Source organism: Natator depressus, chromosome 15 (assembly GCF_965152275.1).
Source record: "Natator depressus isolate rNatDep1 chromosome 15, rNatDep2.hap1, whole genome shotgun sequence".
In the NCBI taxonomy this organism is placed as follows: Eukaryota; Metazoa; Chordata; order Testudines; family Cheloniidae; genus Natator; species Natator depressus.
The window spans coordinates 22248528-22266690 of NC_134248.1; the positions used below are offsets into that span (position 1 = coordinate 22248528).

Here is an 18163-nt window from a genome sequence, read left to right on the forward strand (position 1 = left end):
GAAAACCAAGAGTTCCCTAAATAGCATACTTTACACATCTGGAAGCCTGCTGACCGCATCTCTGCTTGCCTCTTAGAAAATCCCAAAGTAATCCATTCAATAGAGGCTGTCAGGAGATGGGGTGGCCAAAAAAAGGAAAATCATATATATCGTTGTGCTGCATGGAAAATGGCATGCAACCTGATCCAATGGAAAAATGAACCCCAACCATCTGGGATAGCTTTATTGATCCATCCTTATTCCCTGCAAAAGGGAGAACTGAATATGATTGTACTAAAGAGAAAGAAAACACAGGCTAGAGGCAACAGTTCAATGGCTATAACAGCTAGGATACATTAACAAAGATCCAGCCAAACTGAGCCATTTTGAATTCTTTTCTCTTTTGTCTGTGGCTTCTGATCAATTTGGAATCAATGCACACATCTTATCCTTTTGTTGCTTTTGTTTTCTGTAGGGTAGGTAACAAAGGACCCTACTTGGAACAAATGGAACAAATCAACAGTGACTGACAGTGGACAGCATCTTTAATTGAAACAGCTTTCAATGCTGTATTTGACATGGACAATTCACAAGCAGATCATTTGGGTCAGAATCTGATCTCAGTTACTCTGGTATAAAATTAGAGCAATGCTACTGTCTTTAGTGGAAATTGTGTCAGTGTAAATCTAGAGCGTAAGCAAGCAAATTCTGGCCTCACTTAAACCAATGCAATGCCACCGTTTTAAATGGGGTTGCAGGTGTGTAAGTGATGTGGGTCTTAACCTCAATTTAGTCCCTCTCTGTAGGCAGAATCACATGATAGGTTTAAGAGTCTGTTACTGCTCTCTCCTAAAAGACTTACTTTTGTAGTTTAACTGGTAAAAAGCTCAGGAGTTTTTACTACTGGAGGTCCCAAGTTCAACCCACACTGCCAGCCCAAAGGTGGGATGGGTAGGTTACAGGATTTGCCCCTTCGTATTTAATTTACCCAGTTCCAGTTACAACATAACTTCACTTTAAAAATATATATCCTGTTACAAAATAGCCAAGATAAATTTTTTACATCAAATATATTTCCTTCAAATCGAAATGTATGTTTAGCATCATTCGTCATTCCACTCAACTGGGAAAATATTTGTTCAGTTGAAGAAAAGTTCAACATGGCACATATTTGTTGGTTCATTTGTATGCAGCAAATTAGAAAATGAATTTGTTTAGATATCTTCAGATATCCCAAAGAACTCCTGAACTGTGTGGCTCCTCATATCACCTGGACTCTTCTTCATTCATTTCTTTGTGGCTAATGGGAAGGAGACGTCCTTCTGCATCTGTTACCTTGGCTTGGAGATCTATGAAAGGAGGGAGAACCTCACAGTATGAAGTCATAGGTTTGTGTGGCTCCTTTGTGATGAGACTGTTATCCACTAGAGACCAACCTGGGGATGAATTCATTTAATTTTTGGGCTACAGATTCCTGCTGACCTGTGCTTTCTGATGAAAAAAGTTAACAAACATGCATGAAAATTGCAAAGCATGTTTTTAGATTGGGCAAAGGTTCGCAGCTCTGGATTCTGAATGTACTCACTCTCATGAGAGAGCCTTCAATATAGAATCATAGAAATGTAGGGCTGGGAAGACAGAGAGAGCTCATCTAGTCCACCTCCTGTGCTGAGGCAGGGCTAAGTAAACCCAGACCATCCCTGACAGGTGCTTGGCCAACCTGCTCTTAAAAACCTCCAATGATGGGAATACCACAACCTCCTATATACTCAATTACAAAGGCAAATGCAGGTATGCATGAACAGCATATTTCCTAATGAAAGAAAGTAGGATCATGGAACACACAGTATGTGTGGAGCTATACTGAGTAATGCTAAGCAAAAAAGAACCTCAGCTATGCATTACAGTCAGCATGGATTCACCAAGGGTAGGTCATGCCTGACTAATCAAATCGCCTTCTATGATGAGATTACTGATTCTGTGGATGAAGGGAAAGCAGTGGATGTATTGTTTCTTGACTTTAGCAAAGCTTTTGACACGGTTTCCCACAGTATTCTTGTCAGCAAGTTAAAGAAGTATGGGCTGGATGAATGCACTATAAGGTGGGTAGAAAGTTGGCTAGATTGTCGGGCTCAACGGGTAGTGATCAATGGCTCCATGTCTAGCTGGCAGCCGGTGTCAAGTGGAGTGCCCCAGGAGTCGGTCCTGGGGCCGGTTTTGTTCAATATCTTCATAAATGATCTGGAGGATGGTGTGGATTGCACTCTCAGCAAATTTGCGGATGACACTAAACTGGGAGGAGTGGTAGATACGCTGGAGGGCAGGGATAGGATACAGAGGGACCTAGACAAATTGGAGGATTGGGCCAAAAGAAACCTGATGAGGTTCAATAAGGATAAGTGCAGGGTCCTGCACTTAGGACGGAAGAACCCAATGCACCGCTACAGACTAGGGACCGAATGGCTAGGCAGCAGTTCTGCGGAAAAGGACCTAGGGGTTACAGTGGACGAGAAGCTGGATATGAGTCAGCAGTGTGCCCTTGTTGCCAAGAAGGCCAATGGCATTTTGGGATGTATAAGTAGGGGCATAGAGAGCAGATCGAGGGACGTGATCGTTCCCCTCTATTCGACATTGGTGAGGCCTCATCTGGAGTACTGTGTCCAGTTTTGGGCCCCACACTACAAGAAGGATGTGGATAAATTGGAGAGAGTCCAGCGAAGGGCAACAAAAATGATTAGGGGTCTGGAACACATGACTTATGAGGAGAGGCTGAGGGAATTGGGAATGTTTAGTCTACGGAAGAGAAGAATGAGGGGGATTTGATAGCTGCTTTCAACTACCTGAGAGGTGGTTCCAGAGAGGATGGTTCTAGACTATTCTCAGTGGTAGAAGAGGACAGGACAAGGAGTAATGGTCTCAAGTTGCAGTGGGGGAGGTTTAGGTTGGATATTAGGAAAAACTTTTTCACTAGGAGGGTGGTGAAATACTGGAATGCGTTACCTAGGGAGGTGGTAGAATCTCCTTCCTTGGAAGTTTTTAAGGTCAGGCTTGACAAAGCCCTGGCTGGGATGATTTGATTGGGGATTGGTCCTGCTTTGAGCAGGGGGTTGGACTAGATGACCTCCAGAGGTCCCTTCCAACCCTGATATTCTATGATTCTACTGCTACCCAGAGGCTGGTTTTCCGTGACACAAAAGCATAATCCCTTGAGCTGGAGTTAACCAGTGGCTCACAGGATGCAGCAAAAATAAATCAAAATAGAAAAATATAATAATTCTCTGCACGTGCATAGCACATCCCATCCCAGGTTACAAACACACATGGACCCACTGCAAGTTTGGCATCATCCCCATTTTACAGATGGAAATATGTAAAGGACAAGGAAGTTACATGGCTGCCCAAGATGACACAAGGAGCCAGCATAGAACCCAGTACTTCTGACATCCAGCTGGTGCCTTCGCCACTTTGAATAGCTGGATTTTATGCAGGTGAAGTAGAGAGAAGGATTTCATCTCCCTGACTCAAAGTCAGGGTGCTCCATTGCCACTATTCTATTTTTGGGCTGCTTTGCCAGCTGCAGCCCTTCTGTGCCCTTGCATGGGGTTCAGAAAGTCTTGCACTGGCCTTTCTGTGAGTTCAAGGTGAATTTTCTACAGGAACTGGTGAAGTATCCTACAGGAAAGAGGTCTGCTACAATGCTGATGTTACTTTATTGGTTTGGGTATCAAATGAGCAGTCAACAAGTTCTGCTGATGGACCTGTCCCACAGTGAATTCTTAGTAGGAGAAATGCTTCTTAAATACAACTGTTTATCAGTTGGAGTTGTCCCATGAACAAAAGTCTCCTGTACAAGTTTCTATCTCTTGGCCTGGTGTTGAACTGCACATAAATGTGGAGGCTTCATAATGAAATGGGATTGTGTGTTTGTGTGTTTATGTGCCACAAAAGTGAATGAGTTGGAGGTTTTTTGTTTATCTCGTTAGTTGGCAAAAATCAACACAGCTGGCTGCATTTGCTCATGATGGGGTAGAAATTTGAGGAGGCTGTGGAAAGTAAGCTGTGCAACTCAGGTGATGGCTACGCTTGCAGCTGTAGAGAGCTTTGGGTTAAACCAGCCTTCGGAGAGCGCACTAGGGAAAGTGCTGCAGTTTGTCCACATTGACCGCTTCAAGCACACTGGCGTGGCCACATTTGCAGCGGCATTGGGAGCGGTGCATTATGGGCAGTTATCCCAGCGTTCAAGTGGCTGCAAAGTGCTTTTCTGACACCCCCTGGCTCTCACTCACTCACTGCAAACGGTAAATGTTTGTCCGATCAGATAAGCAGATAAGCAGCCGATGTCTGAAACGGAGCTTTGAAACGGCCCTACCGCGATTTCCCAACAAAGGAAAGAGTGACCACTTGGCTTAAGAGGAGTATGGGACGTTTCCGGAGGTCAGTCACAGTGCAGTAACTTAACTCCTCGTTCACACTGACCCTGGGGCGTCTCAGCCAATACACAACAGCCGTTATCCCTCTCGCCGAGGTGGAGAACCAGGAGCGCTCCAGCCAGGGAGTCAGAGTGCTCTACGTGCCTTGCCAGTGTGGACGGGGAGTGAGGTAGAGCGCTCTGGGCGGCTTTACTGCGGTATAAAGTGCAAGTGTAGCCAAGCCCTTAGTACACCTTAATTGGCAAGCTCTAAGGTTAGTTGTGATTAATTGAAGAGGTTTTCAAAAGCAGCTTAGCAGACAATTAATCAAGCTCCTGTGAAGACACTTTTCTAATTGATCCAGGAACAAGTAACAACAAATCAGAACTGCTTTAAACAGAACACAACTGTTCTCAGACAACAGTTCTATAGCAGAGAGTTAAATCTTTGCAAGATTGTTCTTTTCTGTAAATTGTGCTGCATATTCTGTATTTTGATAGGGGAAATCTTTTTCTCTTCTCTCTCTCTCTCCTTCATGTACCCTATTCTCTAATGAATTTTATAAGGCTGTTGCTACCCTCCCTGCCCAAGAAGGAAACCTATCCCCACTGTTTCTTATCTTACACTTTGTGAGAGGCACATACACCCTCGTCAACATCAGATGTCCCAGAATGAAAAATGAATGTGCACTGATACTGAAACAAAATGACGAGTTATTTTCCAAGTGGCAAATTTGAGTTTTTGGTAGTGCAAAGGCGGATTGCGGATGCCCTTTGATACAATCCCCCCCACCCCCCCGTGGTAATTTTAGTATACATTCTTGATGAGTGAGGGTAAAAAACCATGAACAAAAAGACAGTTGGTTGGAGGTTGGTAGGTACTTTCTGTGGAAAAAAATAATTTATTTCTAATTTTTTAATACAGATTTTTGTTTTTCTAGATTTAAAAAAACAAAAAACCATTTGTTTTTTGAAAATCAAAAGCCAAACTTTTTCGATTTTCAAACCTCAACATTTTTTTCTGCTTTTGAGTTTTTTATTGAAAGCCCTAAGAGCTGCAACAGAAATGTAACCAAAAAAGTCCACTTTTCATCAACATTTTTTGTTTTTTTTAAGAAAAATTCCACCAGACCTTTAAAAAAACAGCAGTAACTGACCCATTTTTCTCTCCCTTATACCAGTGCTCATCTGGAGAAATCCCAATAAAATCAATGGGGATACCTGTGGAACTGAAAGCAGAATTTCAGCGAGGGAGAGCTGTATCAAAAATGAGGACACTGAGCGTCTCAGAGTCACTTGTCAACTGGGTGATCTGGGGCAAGTCACTTCACCTCCCTGTGCTTCCATTTCCCCATCTGTACAATGGGGAGAGTGGTACTGACCTCCTTTGTAAAGCACTTTAAGATCAAGTGCTACAGAAGAGCTGGGTCATATTGTTTCCTGTTAGCAATGGGTCATTCTGGATTGTCCTCTGCTCTCCCAAGGTATGGAAAGAAATTCGGGGAATGAGGTCTCCAGAGCTTCTGGCCTGTCTGCAGTTTGTTAGGAATGACTCTTACCCCTCCCGCACCCTATGCCTCATCCTAAATGGAATAACCACACGGTGAATTATGGTGGTGGCTCGAAGGAAACTCAGGCTCGTTAATTTTCTCTCTGAAAAACAGACGGATAAAATGGCCTTAAAAGCTGACCAGAACTATTAACTCCCCAACTCTGGAACATACGTCATAGAAAACTGGACAGCTCATTTCTTTGCTACTTTATAGACAGAACTGGGAACACTGGGACAGGTTTGTTTCACGGATGTCCAGCCTGACAGTTTCGATTGTTTCTTTTGTTCATTACCACCACCAGCTTCTTAGTGCTCGTATTTATTTGTCCGTGCTACCTCGTTAGCTAGCCAGGCCCAGGGTAGCGAGGTGCTGTTACAAGTTTCCCTGTTGGTTCTTGGAGGAAGTTAAATTGATTATTTAGGTGCTGTGTCCTACCACCTGCTCCACTGAACCCTGACCTACACGGCTATGCGGGTATTGTAGGTTCAGTTCTTTCTGACAATGTCAATTCTTTAATCTCTTCGGTTCCATTATACCAGAACTCCAATTGCTCTAATCCCTAAAAAAAAAAAAACCACAATTCTTCTTTTTCCCCACTTCTCTCCTATTTTTAAGATAATTAGAAAGAGGGTAATAAGAATGTGTGATCTTGCCAGCTTCATAAGTTTTAGTCTAGCATTTGAACAGCTCACACGAGAGACGCTGCACTTTCGTGATCCTGGGGTTATATTTATCCCAACAAAAGATTTGTCGTTTCCTGCTTCCTGATATTTATTTTTCCTTCCTCCTTTTTTGCATTTGTGTTTTTTATGTTGTTGTCCATTATCTTATGCCAACATAATCTGCTGGCTGCTCCAGAGAGCTGGAACACAAGTTTTACCCAGCTAATGGATGGGACTGTCCTCATATTAAGTTTCTCTCTAGATATACATCTACAGATATACGTTTAACATCTCTTCTTAATCCATGTATATATTTTATATTATTTTACTCTCCCTCATAATCACCTTTAAAAAGAACTAACTGTTTGTATTATCTTTATTATTTGAATTATGGTTGTGCCTAGAGGCCTCAAATGAGATTGTGCCAGGCACTGTAGATACACATAATAAGATACAGTCCCAGCCCTTATAATCTAAATAGACAAGACAGACAAAGGGTGGGAGGGGAAACCAAGGTACAGACTTTCCCAGCTCACACAGCAGGCCAGTCGCAGAGTCAGGACCAGAACCCAGATGTCCTGAGTCCCAGACTGGTGTCCTAACCACAGGCCCACACAGCCTCTGTGTTTGTAACTGCAAAGATTCCTCCTTAAAGTTCCTTCCTCCAACAACATAATTCTGAAAGAAGCAGTTTTGCTATCTGGGCCCAATTCATGTTGAAATCAATCTGGTCTGTTTATTTCTACTATTTTCCCTCCAAATTATTGAAGAAAAATACTTGCCATAAAACACCGGGACCTAGCTTTTATGTGAGAGATGCTTTACAGTTTGTAGCTGAGAGAGAGAGAGACCATGAAGTACAACTTCTCAGCAGACACAGCATCACGCTCTCTCTACCTCTGAACAAGAGAATTGCCAGGTAATCAGCTCAGCTGGAAATTAACGTTTAAATGAAGAAAGTGTCCTGGCTGGAGCTGCAGTGTTAGCTAACAGAAAACTGAAAATTCCCTTTATCTCCTAATATCCCGCCAGCAAAGCCAATTTTGCATTGGCATCGCATCCAGCTAGATTCTATTAGCACAGTGTGTTATGGCTGCTGCCAAGTGTTATCACAAGGTACAGTAGAGAAACGGACACACACAAGGAAGCTTTGCAAAGTGAAGGGTTTTAAGGTATAATTTTGTCCTTCAAATCCCTTGCAAAAACCGTAATGCTTGATGGTACTACCACTGGTACATCCGGGGCCTCATCCCATATTCCTTGTGCACCCCATGTTTCGCTAAATTGCGACTCAGGCTGCTAGAGAAACCAACATAAAAGGATGCATTTTAATCTCTCAGAGACATGTGCACGCCCATCTGCATCTTGCCTACAAGTGCAAAGGCATTAGTGACTATTTTAACATGTATAAAAATAGATCAGGCATGAAATACAAAGAAGGAGCCAATGAATTCTTAAAGAAAAAAGAAGGGGGCGGGGGGTAAATTCTGCCAGAAGATAGACACAGGTAGCTTCATTGGAAGTCATTGAATGAATCTCCCTAAGGCCAGAATCTGACCCGAAGAAGCTGTCTTAAGTATGTTGTTAAGTCTTTATAGGACTGAGGACATAATATTTATTGCCATATTTAGCTCTACAGGTAATCAAAGGCAACATTTCTCTCTCAGACCAGTTCTGAAGCACACAGCTCTCTACTGACTTCAATTAACTTTGGAGCAGGATCTATGTAAATAAATCTCTAAAGAATATCAGCAGGAGTTTCACTGACATAGCATATAAGTTGAGGACTACCATACTGATTGCAAAAAATAATTCTTCCCCAGTTATCTAGCGCATGACAATATTATCAGACAAAAGGAAAAACCATGTAAAAATTTAATAAATAAAAGAGGGCCAGAATTTCACCAATAAAAACCATCAACAGAAAGTATCTTTCAGTATTAAAGTCTGCACTGGTCCTTTAATTTTGGTAAACATCTTGTTTTCACCTAAATATCATTGGGGCTGCTCCTGCTCGAGGAGTTTACACACACATTGACTTCAGTGGGAACAGGACTTTTTTTTTTTTTAAATAAATTAACATGAGGAAAAAATTCCCCAGAAAAGGCAGGATACTCAAGCAGAATTTTTTTCAGAATAGACTCTTTTCCAGTGACTTTCCAAACAGACCAAGGGGACTTTTCTTTCTTTTAAAGACACTTTCTATTCTCTCCCTAAAACTGAAGTGCTTTACGCTGCTAGGGAACAGCCAGCTAATTAGTAGGGGCTTCATCCTCCTGAATACTGAGCACTTTGAACTCCCATTTGTTAACAGGAGTTGCAGGTGGTAAGTGCCCCCAGGAGTTGTCAGCATCCCTAGCCTCTGTTTGCCAGAAGCTGGGAATGGGCAACAGGGGATGGACCACTTGATGATTACCTGTTCTGTTCATTCCCTCTGGGGCACCTGGCACTGGCCACTGTTGGAAGACAGGACACTGGAATAGATGGAACTTTGGTCTGACCCAGTATGGCCGTTCTTACGATCAAACCCTGTAGCACTTAATGGAAAAATTAAAAAGCGACCAGCAAGTATATTTTGCCCTCTGTTACCAACTGGTAGCCTAAAGAGAACTGTAAATGAATGGTTTAAAACAGGGGAACTCAAGCTTTAAAGAGTAAGGGACAGATTTTTTTATTTTAAAGGGGCAGCAACTTTTGTGTGTGTGCATGGGCAGTTAGTCTAAATTACATGATTTTCACCCACAATGAAATGCGTGTGTGATTCTGGCGAGTGCTTACTGCTCCTATACAAAAAAGGACATCCAACTGATACCAACAGAGATTCCATCACGTAGGGAGAGTATTATTACACCAAGGTGGAGTAGTGCCATACTGATCTCGGAAAAGAATTCTTCCTGGATTATCTAGTGGGCAGAGACCACCTCTTTGCCAATCAGTCTCAAAGGCTGCTTCGTACCTTCACAGAATGACAGTCATTTAAAAATGGGACAGAGCACCATGCTTTCCAGAGAATCTCTTACCATTGCTAGTGGAACTATTCCTACCAGGTCCTTCTGGCAGATGAAGATTTCAGAGAGGGCTATGTCCGTTGTCCCCTTCCGAGGGTATTCCACCTGCCACGTGATTGGCTGCGTTCCGGAAAGACTGCTGAAACTGGCTATTTCAAAGTTCATCTGCACAACTTCACTGAATAAACTGTTACTCCTGGAAAGACGAAAAGAGGGAAAGGGAAGAGATATTACAGTGATTGAGGAGGGCAAATGAATCATATTAGCTACTGGAAAATGTAGTTATTTATACGCAAATATACAACAAACCTTTCGCAATACAAACAAGAATTATTCAAAATGTGCTTCCCACCAAGGTTAAGAACAGTGAGGTAGAGTTCCTTACTTTACCTTGATCCAGGATGAGATGTATGATATAAGCAAAGATATTTACTCAACTGAATATTTTTTTAATTTTGCAAATGTGAATTGATCCTAACAGTGAGTCCGATTCTCTTCTTTTGTACATTAGTATAGCCAGGAGTATCAACAATGAAGTAGATGAAGATATACCAGTCTAAAACTGGTGCAGGTGAGAACAGAGCCAAGCCCAATGGTATCATTGTGAATCATTATAACTATATGAACTGTTCACAATTAAACTGAATTTAAAGTCCTTAAATGAGAGTTGGAGTCAACGTAAGACAAGAAAAGTACCTTCCTATTTAACCATATTAGGTCAAGAGGTTATTTAAGCCTTAGACGTATCCTTCAGAAAATGGAAATAAAGCCTAAGTAAAGCCAATAGAAAGGAGCATAAACAATGGCAGATGAACTGTAATGTGACAATCTGGAGGGCTAAGGAGATTTAAAGAGCAAATAGTCAAAGAAATAAAAAAATCTCCAAGAAATTCTTTAAAAACATCCATGGAAAAAGAATGCAGGAAATGAATCTGCTAGACTACCAAGGAGTTAAGGGATCAGTTGAGGTGGCTAGGACATTGCAGAGAAGTGAAATTATTCCATTCCATCCATAACTATACACTAACTTATATGGGGCTTGCATATAGTGTTCCTGTGATGTTTCACAGTACTTTGCTTCAAATTACCCCTATTCCCTCTAACAAAGGGCAAGCACCTGTATGCCAAGTGCGACTCAATCCAACTCTCATCAGATACTTGTATGACTTCATCAAGATGGTAGCTTCAATCTTCCCTACTTTTTTGTGTGTGTACCACAGGCAAAGGTCCACTTCTGAGGCTCAGCAACAGTCCATGATGAACTGATCAGGAATCCAGCTTTTAGACTTCCCTAATTACCATCTTTCCTTCTAAACTGTTCAGGAAGCAACCACCAAGCTTGTATGATTATTTTAAAAGTAAAACCTTTCCCATCCCAATTATTGTTTCAATGGTGGATTTTCCTTTGTAAGACTTAGTCAGAAAAGTCTTTATACTAGGTAATGTTTTAAATGCCTTTACTTAGTATAAAGGCTTCCTCTCTTGAAAGAGAGAAACTCAGACACTTGTATGACTTGGGTATACTTTCTTTCGTGCATTTAAACAGTGATTTTGTGGGATAATGTGATAGATGTACAGGCGTAGCTATTCATAACTCAAGGTCAGCTCATTCCCATTTAAAGAGTTCCTACTAAATAAATCTTATTGCTTATAAGAATAAGGCTGGTTTATGCACTTGTGGAACATCCCAAAAGGAATACATATTGGATTGAACTTGTAATTTATTTGAAGGCATGATTATATGCAAAGACACCTGGATTGTCTGAGCTACTGAGTTCATTTAGCTGTTAAAGACGCCATTATGCCTTAGATTAATGGTACCTGGGAAGGTATTAGTCTCACCATTTCTAGGTCTGATGCTTAGAAACTGACAAAGCTTTATATATGATTGACAATCCCAGAGTTTTCAGGTATGTTAAACAGAGAACAAATTCTAGCACAACTTCAGAACTGCTCTGAGTCACAATATATGACAGGAGAGCTGCCCTGATCAAGAAGGCTGAAGACCTCTCTAAATAGCCTGTGGGCAGATGTAAAATACGCAGTATTAAATATCACAACAAAAAAAGGTCCAGCCAGCCCAATGGTATAAGCGGGGACTTCTGGACAGGAGTGATTTAGAATCTAAGGTACTTAAATAGTCTCCATTCTGTAGTATCTGAGCACCTCACAATCTTCCATGTATTCATGCTCACATGGGAAGTGCTATTATCCCAATGTCACAGATGGGAAACTGAGGCACAGCAATGCTGACTGACTTGCCCAAGGTCATATTGGAAGTCTGTGGCAGAGCAAGGAACTGAACCTAAACTTTCCCAAGTTGCTAACCACTGGGCCATCTTGTCCAGTCCAACTGGAAAGGGGCTGCTCACATGTTTCCAATGGAAATTACAGCACTTACACCTAGTCTTAAATGGCCTCTAGATAATGAGCCTTAAAAGGCCTCTAGATAATGAGCCTTAAAATCCAATACTATTCTGTTTATTAGAGATATTCTAGGTAATGTGGAGAGATTTCTAAGATACATCACTTATGGCTGAGATGTGCAAAAACACCCCTGAGATTTGAACACCACTTCTTTTCAAGGAGCTTTGAAAGTCTCAGACTATCATTTCTCTAGCCCTTGGAGTCACGCACAGCTGCCTGGCTTCAGTGGTGGTGGGATATAAAAACACAGCATTTTTAGCAGCACTCTAAAACATTGCTAAAATAGCTTTTTCTGTAAAATGTGTGGCATACAGTATCCTGGAATACATGTGGTACAGTAGAAAGGTTTTATTGGCACTTGCTCGGGATGATCTGCGTAATTCACTTATAGCTCCTCCACGGGTGAGCAATGGACTCATCTCAAACATGGCCAATAAAACCTTCACACTGCATCATCTCGGTTTCTTTTTTCTCTTTCGTATAGGAGAGACGGAAAGGATCAACAGCTAGGAAAGCGGCCACTTGAAAACAATATGCCTTCCGAGATGCGTAATGGCTGGGAAAAAAAAAAAAAAAAAAAAAGGAAAACCTTCTCGTGAAACACGTTTAATGTTCAGAGCTTGCTCGCTGACTGAAATGGCAATTCCTTAATGTCTAGCATTTAGAACTGCTTAGCAGCCAGAACAGTAAGTAATTATAAAACTTTTCTAATGTACACAGCATGGAGTGATTGCAAATGCAGCTTGCGGCAGGAGGAGCTTCTAAAGAAGTGCTCAGGGGTTGGAGTAGGAGTCTGATTTGGTTGGAGTGAGAGCTTCCCTGGACCAGTTCACTCCATGCATTCATTCAGAGCTGTAAATAGATCAGTCATTCAGAGCTTGACTGTAACTTGGACAAGACAGTAAGAAGTCTCTTTGCAGCACTAGGCAGGCTACGCGAACCTTGGTCTGGGTGCACAGGAGCAAACACCGAGTTATATTCTCTCTCTGAAGCGGATGGGTAATGTTTAGGCAGAGTGGGAGGAGAAGCGAATGGGTGGAGACACAGTGCCACAACTATTGCTCACTAGCCAGAGCAGCTGATCCATCTTGATGGTGGTGGGGTTAATAATTTACTACTGGTTTAGTCTTAGTGCTCAGCTCCTATCCCCTGACAGCCAGGAGGAACTGTACCTCAGAGGTGATATGTGCCACTGAGAAACAAGATTTTAGGAGCTGGAGAACGGATTTGTTTATATAAGAATAATTAAAAACATATAGAAGGTGAAAAGAAGGAAAAGACTCAGGAGAAACGCTGCCATACAATTCAGCATGTCATATTCATTATGGACCAAAAGCTGATTTTTGAATCTCTGGTGACGTGAATTCAATTAGCAAGTGATGTAGGATAACTAGGATTCTTGGGTTTGAAATATTCTTTAGGCATCTCATTGACCATTCATTGGGAACCATATATTCATCAACCAAACCCCTACTGCTTTGAGAAATATTCCCCCCTTAGCCGGAGTCTATCTAGTGTAGATAAATAATACTGCTCAAATCAGTAGCTGTTTAGTTCTGATGGGCAGACGCTATCCCTCTGCAAACCAAAGAGTTGAAAGCAACAAGATGTGTAAACCTGACCCAGAGACAACCCAGTTGCTGGCAGGGGTGGGTCCATGTTCTGAATGACACCATTGGAGCGAGGAGTTCATAGCAGATTCAGCTTCACTGGAAAGGTCAAGCAATAGATAAAACATGAAGTGTGTCCTGGTTTAACAGCCTGCTCCGGCCAAGCATGGCCAGGATTCAGCACTTGAGGCCAGCAGAATGCTGGAGAGGCTGTCACAGAGCAGTGGGCCGGATAAGTCAGATAATAAGTAAGTAGGGCAAGAGAGGCAACACATTTGTCTGTCAGGGTAGAGAACACAGCTGATGTACGATCCATAAACAAACTGAAATCTTTGTTGAACGCCTGTCTACAAGCATGAACTGGCAGTCCCTGATGAGCGATTTTCAAAGTGTTGAGTTATTGCTTTGAGTAACGCAGGAATTTTGACTCTTAAATGAAATGATTCTAAGAACTGCTACCTGCTAAATCAATAGTTCCGATTTACTGCAGTGACCCTCAAAGATAAATTTAAAGAACCGTGGACTAAAAATATATATATATATATCCCTCTTTAGCTCAAATATATTTTTACTGAAATCCCAGAAGAACCAAATGATTTTTTGAACTACTGAAAACCTCATTTAGTAACCCCTTTGCTCTCCAGTGCTATCTGGTTTGACAGTGACATCTCAATGCAGAGTCACACTTGCTCAATGATATAACAAATCCAATGAATATCCTTCAGCAACATAAAAGACTTGATTTTCCCACCCTAACTCATGTTGAGTAGCACACTTTACTCTACACAATTTCAACGACACCACAATGTATTGAGTAATACAGTGTAGCTCGCAAAGAGTGGCAGAATCAGCCCCAGAAATGATCAGGTAACAAAAGTGCATGCTAATAGAATGGCCCCGTCAATTGGTTTCTGAAAATAATGCTTGGAAACTTCAAAAAGAGCAGAAAAAAACAGAGAAAAAAAATTATGTACAATGAAACACTAAAGCCAACGATTGTGCCTCATTTGCATCTCCCATGCTGTTTATTTTGACACTTTCATTAAAACAACACTGCTAGGGTCATCATTTAAATGGAAATATACCATTTAAAAGACATAAATCCTTTGTGTTACAAAGTGAAATCTCTCCTGCTCTTGAAGGGAAAAACTGAAGGAACTTTCTCTACACCGGTTGTCTTGAGGTCTGGAGTTTGTTTTGAGTCTCATAAATCACGAGTCAGGCTGCAAAAGCATGAGATTAGTTTAAAAATAAGGAAATGTAGAAAATAAAATAAATGTTGGGTCTTTTTTATTTGCCTTCTGCTTTTTGAGCCTTTATGGTTACATTTTTCAGCTTTACTCTACAGACATGATGATTTTTTTTTCTTTAAATGAAAGCTGAGTTTTTCAGGTAATCACATGACTCCAAAAGCTGGGACTTTAAGAACAAATATTGCAACACTTTTGATCAGATTGTTCGAGTTGGCAATGCTGTAGTGTGAGAGACTCATGCTCAAATATTAGATTATTCACTGCTCGGGCACTGTGACTTTAAGTAAACTCCACAGGGCCAGCGAGCAGAGATTGCAGCTGACATGTATTCCCTCTACCAGACTGTCCAGCTTGACAGTGAAATGCCTCTTCGCAAACCGGCCAGCTAGACTCATTGTTTACATGGCGTTAATACGTCAGTGGAAAATTCCTCAAAGTATCATTTTCCTCAAGAGATGAAGATGGAAGCTCCTTTGTTTAGTTCTACGTTCCTTATCCTGAACGTAAGAGACAACAATCTGTGCCTGAAATAAAACCGTCTCTTTCTTTAAGGAATGAAAGAGTGAGAAAACTTCTCCTCTCATAAATGAGTTGTTCTTGGAGGAATTTTCCATCAAAATGTTTTTTTCATCAGAAATCATCCATTTGTTGTAAGTGAAACTGTTCTCAGGAAAGGATTGGTATTGATGAATCTTCCCCATTCAAAAAAGTTTTGAAAAAAAGTTTCAAAACTGTCAAAATATCCTGTTTAAAAATTTTCCTTCTTGAAAATGTTGAGATTGTTTTTAACTCAAAATGACTTATTTGAAATTTGAGTTAATTGACACTAAAAAAAAAGTTTTTAGAAGTTTTAGATCACAACAAAACGCTTTGAAATTACCAAAACAAAAATGTTTCCGCTGACCAAATCCAAAAAAAATTTCTGGATGGTCAGTTTGCAAAAATTTTTGAGATTGACTTTTTGTCCTGTTTTGGGATGGGAAAATGTCTGAAATCTCAAATTCCGGTGGGATGAGAAACCTGCTTCCTGCTCTGCTCTATCAGTTCTGTGTCCAGGGCGGCCACACTCTCCAAACTCATAGGCTAGATTGTGGCAGTGTCTTTGTATGACTCTCCAGGAGCAGCTAGCTGCCCCAAGTACAAGCCTTCCTGGACCCTGGAGGTATATATTTGGGCTGCTAGCTGATGCTGCTGCATGCCTGTGCTACCATGGCCTCACTGCTATTTTTAACAAGGCAGTGTGGGTATGTCTAATCACACTCCCAGATCCAAGGGCAGACGTAGCCTGTAAGTCACAACGTAGTGCCTGGCCTGCTCCTGGGGCAGCACTGCCGTATGCTGCCCTAGCCTCATGTTGAACTGCAAAATCCAGCTCCAAGCAAAGCACATGAGAAGGGTGGTTAAGTGATTTGCCTCCTATTGCTCATTTAGATAAACACCTTCTATTGATTGGACCAACACTTGAACGGAGGTTTAATAGACTAGCACATTTAATAGATTTTTCCCCCCATGACATTAAATATATTTGAGGTTAAGACAACTAAAGCACAACCAGCTCAAAAAGAGGAGACCTGCCTTTCCTCCGAAAGGCCAAACATGATCTATCTGGGGGCCAAACTGTGCTCTCAATTACACCGATTTAAGGACAGTTACTCCCTGAAGTCAATAGCGCTACTCTGCATTTACACTGGGATGTGAGGGCTGAATTTGACCAATTAGTGTTACAAATCCTCTAGCCAGTTAAAAATAGACCATGTAACAACACTGGATGTGGAAAAACTAATTGTTTTCTTCTGTCGTCTCCTTTTCTTGGCCAGATCAGATAGCCGAGTTCCATACAATGGACTCATCCTAACCTGACATCAGTGTAAATCATAAGCAATTACACTGTTATAAACTTCTTGATTTCAGTGGAAATGAGATCAAGATCAGACCTTGTATGTTACCAGCCATGGGTTTAATGGTGAGGCAATATTTACGTGGACTGCTTTCCACTAGGAACTGGACTGAGACATATCAATTCACTTTCACATAGGCCATCAGATAGTAGTAAAGGTGTATCACTATCAACCCAGGCTGCCTTTGAACCAGTGAAGGGTTCCATAAACCATTATCTATTCCTGGAGCCACCTAGTTCTTCTTTGCATGAATATACCAGCAAAAGAAGTACAAGCACTTAATACTAATTTCTTTCAGAAGACCCTTAATAAGAGATGTGAGAAAGGTAATCCCCATGCAGAGCTATAGAGTGCATGTAATAATTCAAAACATACCAGCTACTGGAGACAAGATGGGTGTTAAATTCTTACCTTGCCACATTAGGCTAACCGTTATCTGTTAAACCCTAAAATCCTTCATGACAGAAAGAAATGGATGAGCTAGTTGGACAATTAACAGATTTGGGAAGCCACACTTTCATGAGAAACTACAGCCTTAAGAATGCATGAAGCTCTTTAAAGGAAAATATCTAATGTATGACCTGAGAAACCCTAACAGCATATGTATAAATATATATTTTTAAACAGACAATATAGGCTTTTAATTGAATTCAGAGCACTGTTTAGATAAAGGTAAATTAGATTATCTCATTAGGATCCGTACCTTTACATCTCAGACCACAAGATAAAACATGGCCTTTTGATTAACGCACCGGACTGGGACTCAGGAAATCTCAATTTCAGTTCCCACAGCTACCAAAGACTCCTTAAAAGACCTTAGCCAAGTCACTTAGGACTAGATTTTTAAAGGTATTTTGATGCCTAAACATGTAGATAGGTGCACAGAGGATTTTCACAAGCACCTAGGCGCCTAACTCCCATTGAACCAATGGGAGTTAGATGCCTATGTGTTTCTGAAGATCCACTAGGCTGTCTGCATCTTTAAGAACTTAGACACCATTAAAAGTCTGTCCCTGAGCCCCGTGTTCTCTGTTGTGCTGAAATCTATTCAGTGCAAGAGAGGGGGGGAGGGCCAGCAGGGTGTAAGACACATCTTCCTGATTTTCGTGGTTCATCTCCATCAGCTGGCAATGGCTCCTACGGAACCATGTGGCAGCTGAGAATTGGTAGAGTGCAGGTGAAATGCCCCCGTGTCAGAGTGGGGGAAGGGCAGTCAGCATAGGAGTGGGGTGGTGTGCTACATCATGCCAGCAGAGAGCTCCATTTATGCCGTGAGACTTCTCAGCTGGCCAGATTCAATCACTTTGTGCCACTCACAATGCACAGAGTGGCTGGAATAGAAGAGAGACTCTGGCCCTTACTCTC

The 18163-nt window shown here is 41.5% G+C and overlaps 1 protein-coding gene across 1 annotated transcript in view; it reads right to left on the reverse strand.

The window, feature by feature from the left end:
• Positions 1-18163, reverse strand: part of TMEM132C (transmembrane protein 132C) — a 290776-nt gene that overhangs the window by 68117 nt on the left and 204496 nt on the right. Inside the window, exon 4 of the mRNA XM_074972399.1 lies at positions 9623-9806. Within this exon, the coding sequence (XP_074828500.1) occupies positions 9623-9806 (184 nt within the window). The remainder of the gene's footprint in view (positions 1-9622; positions 9807-18163) is intronic.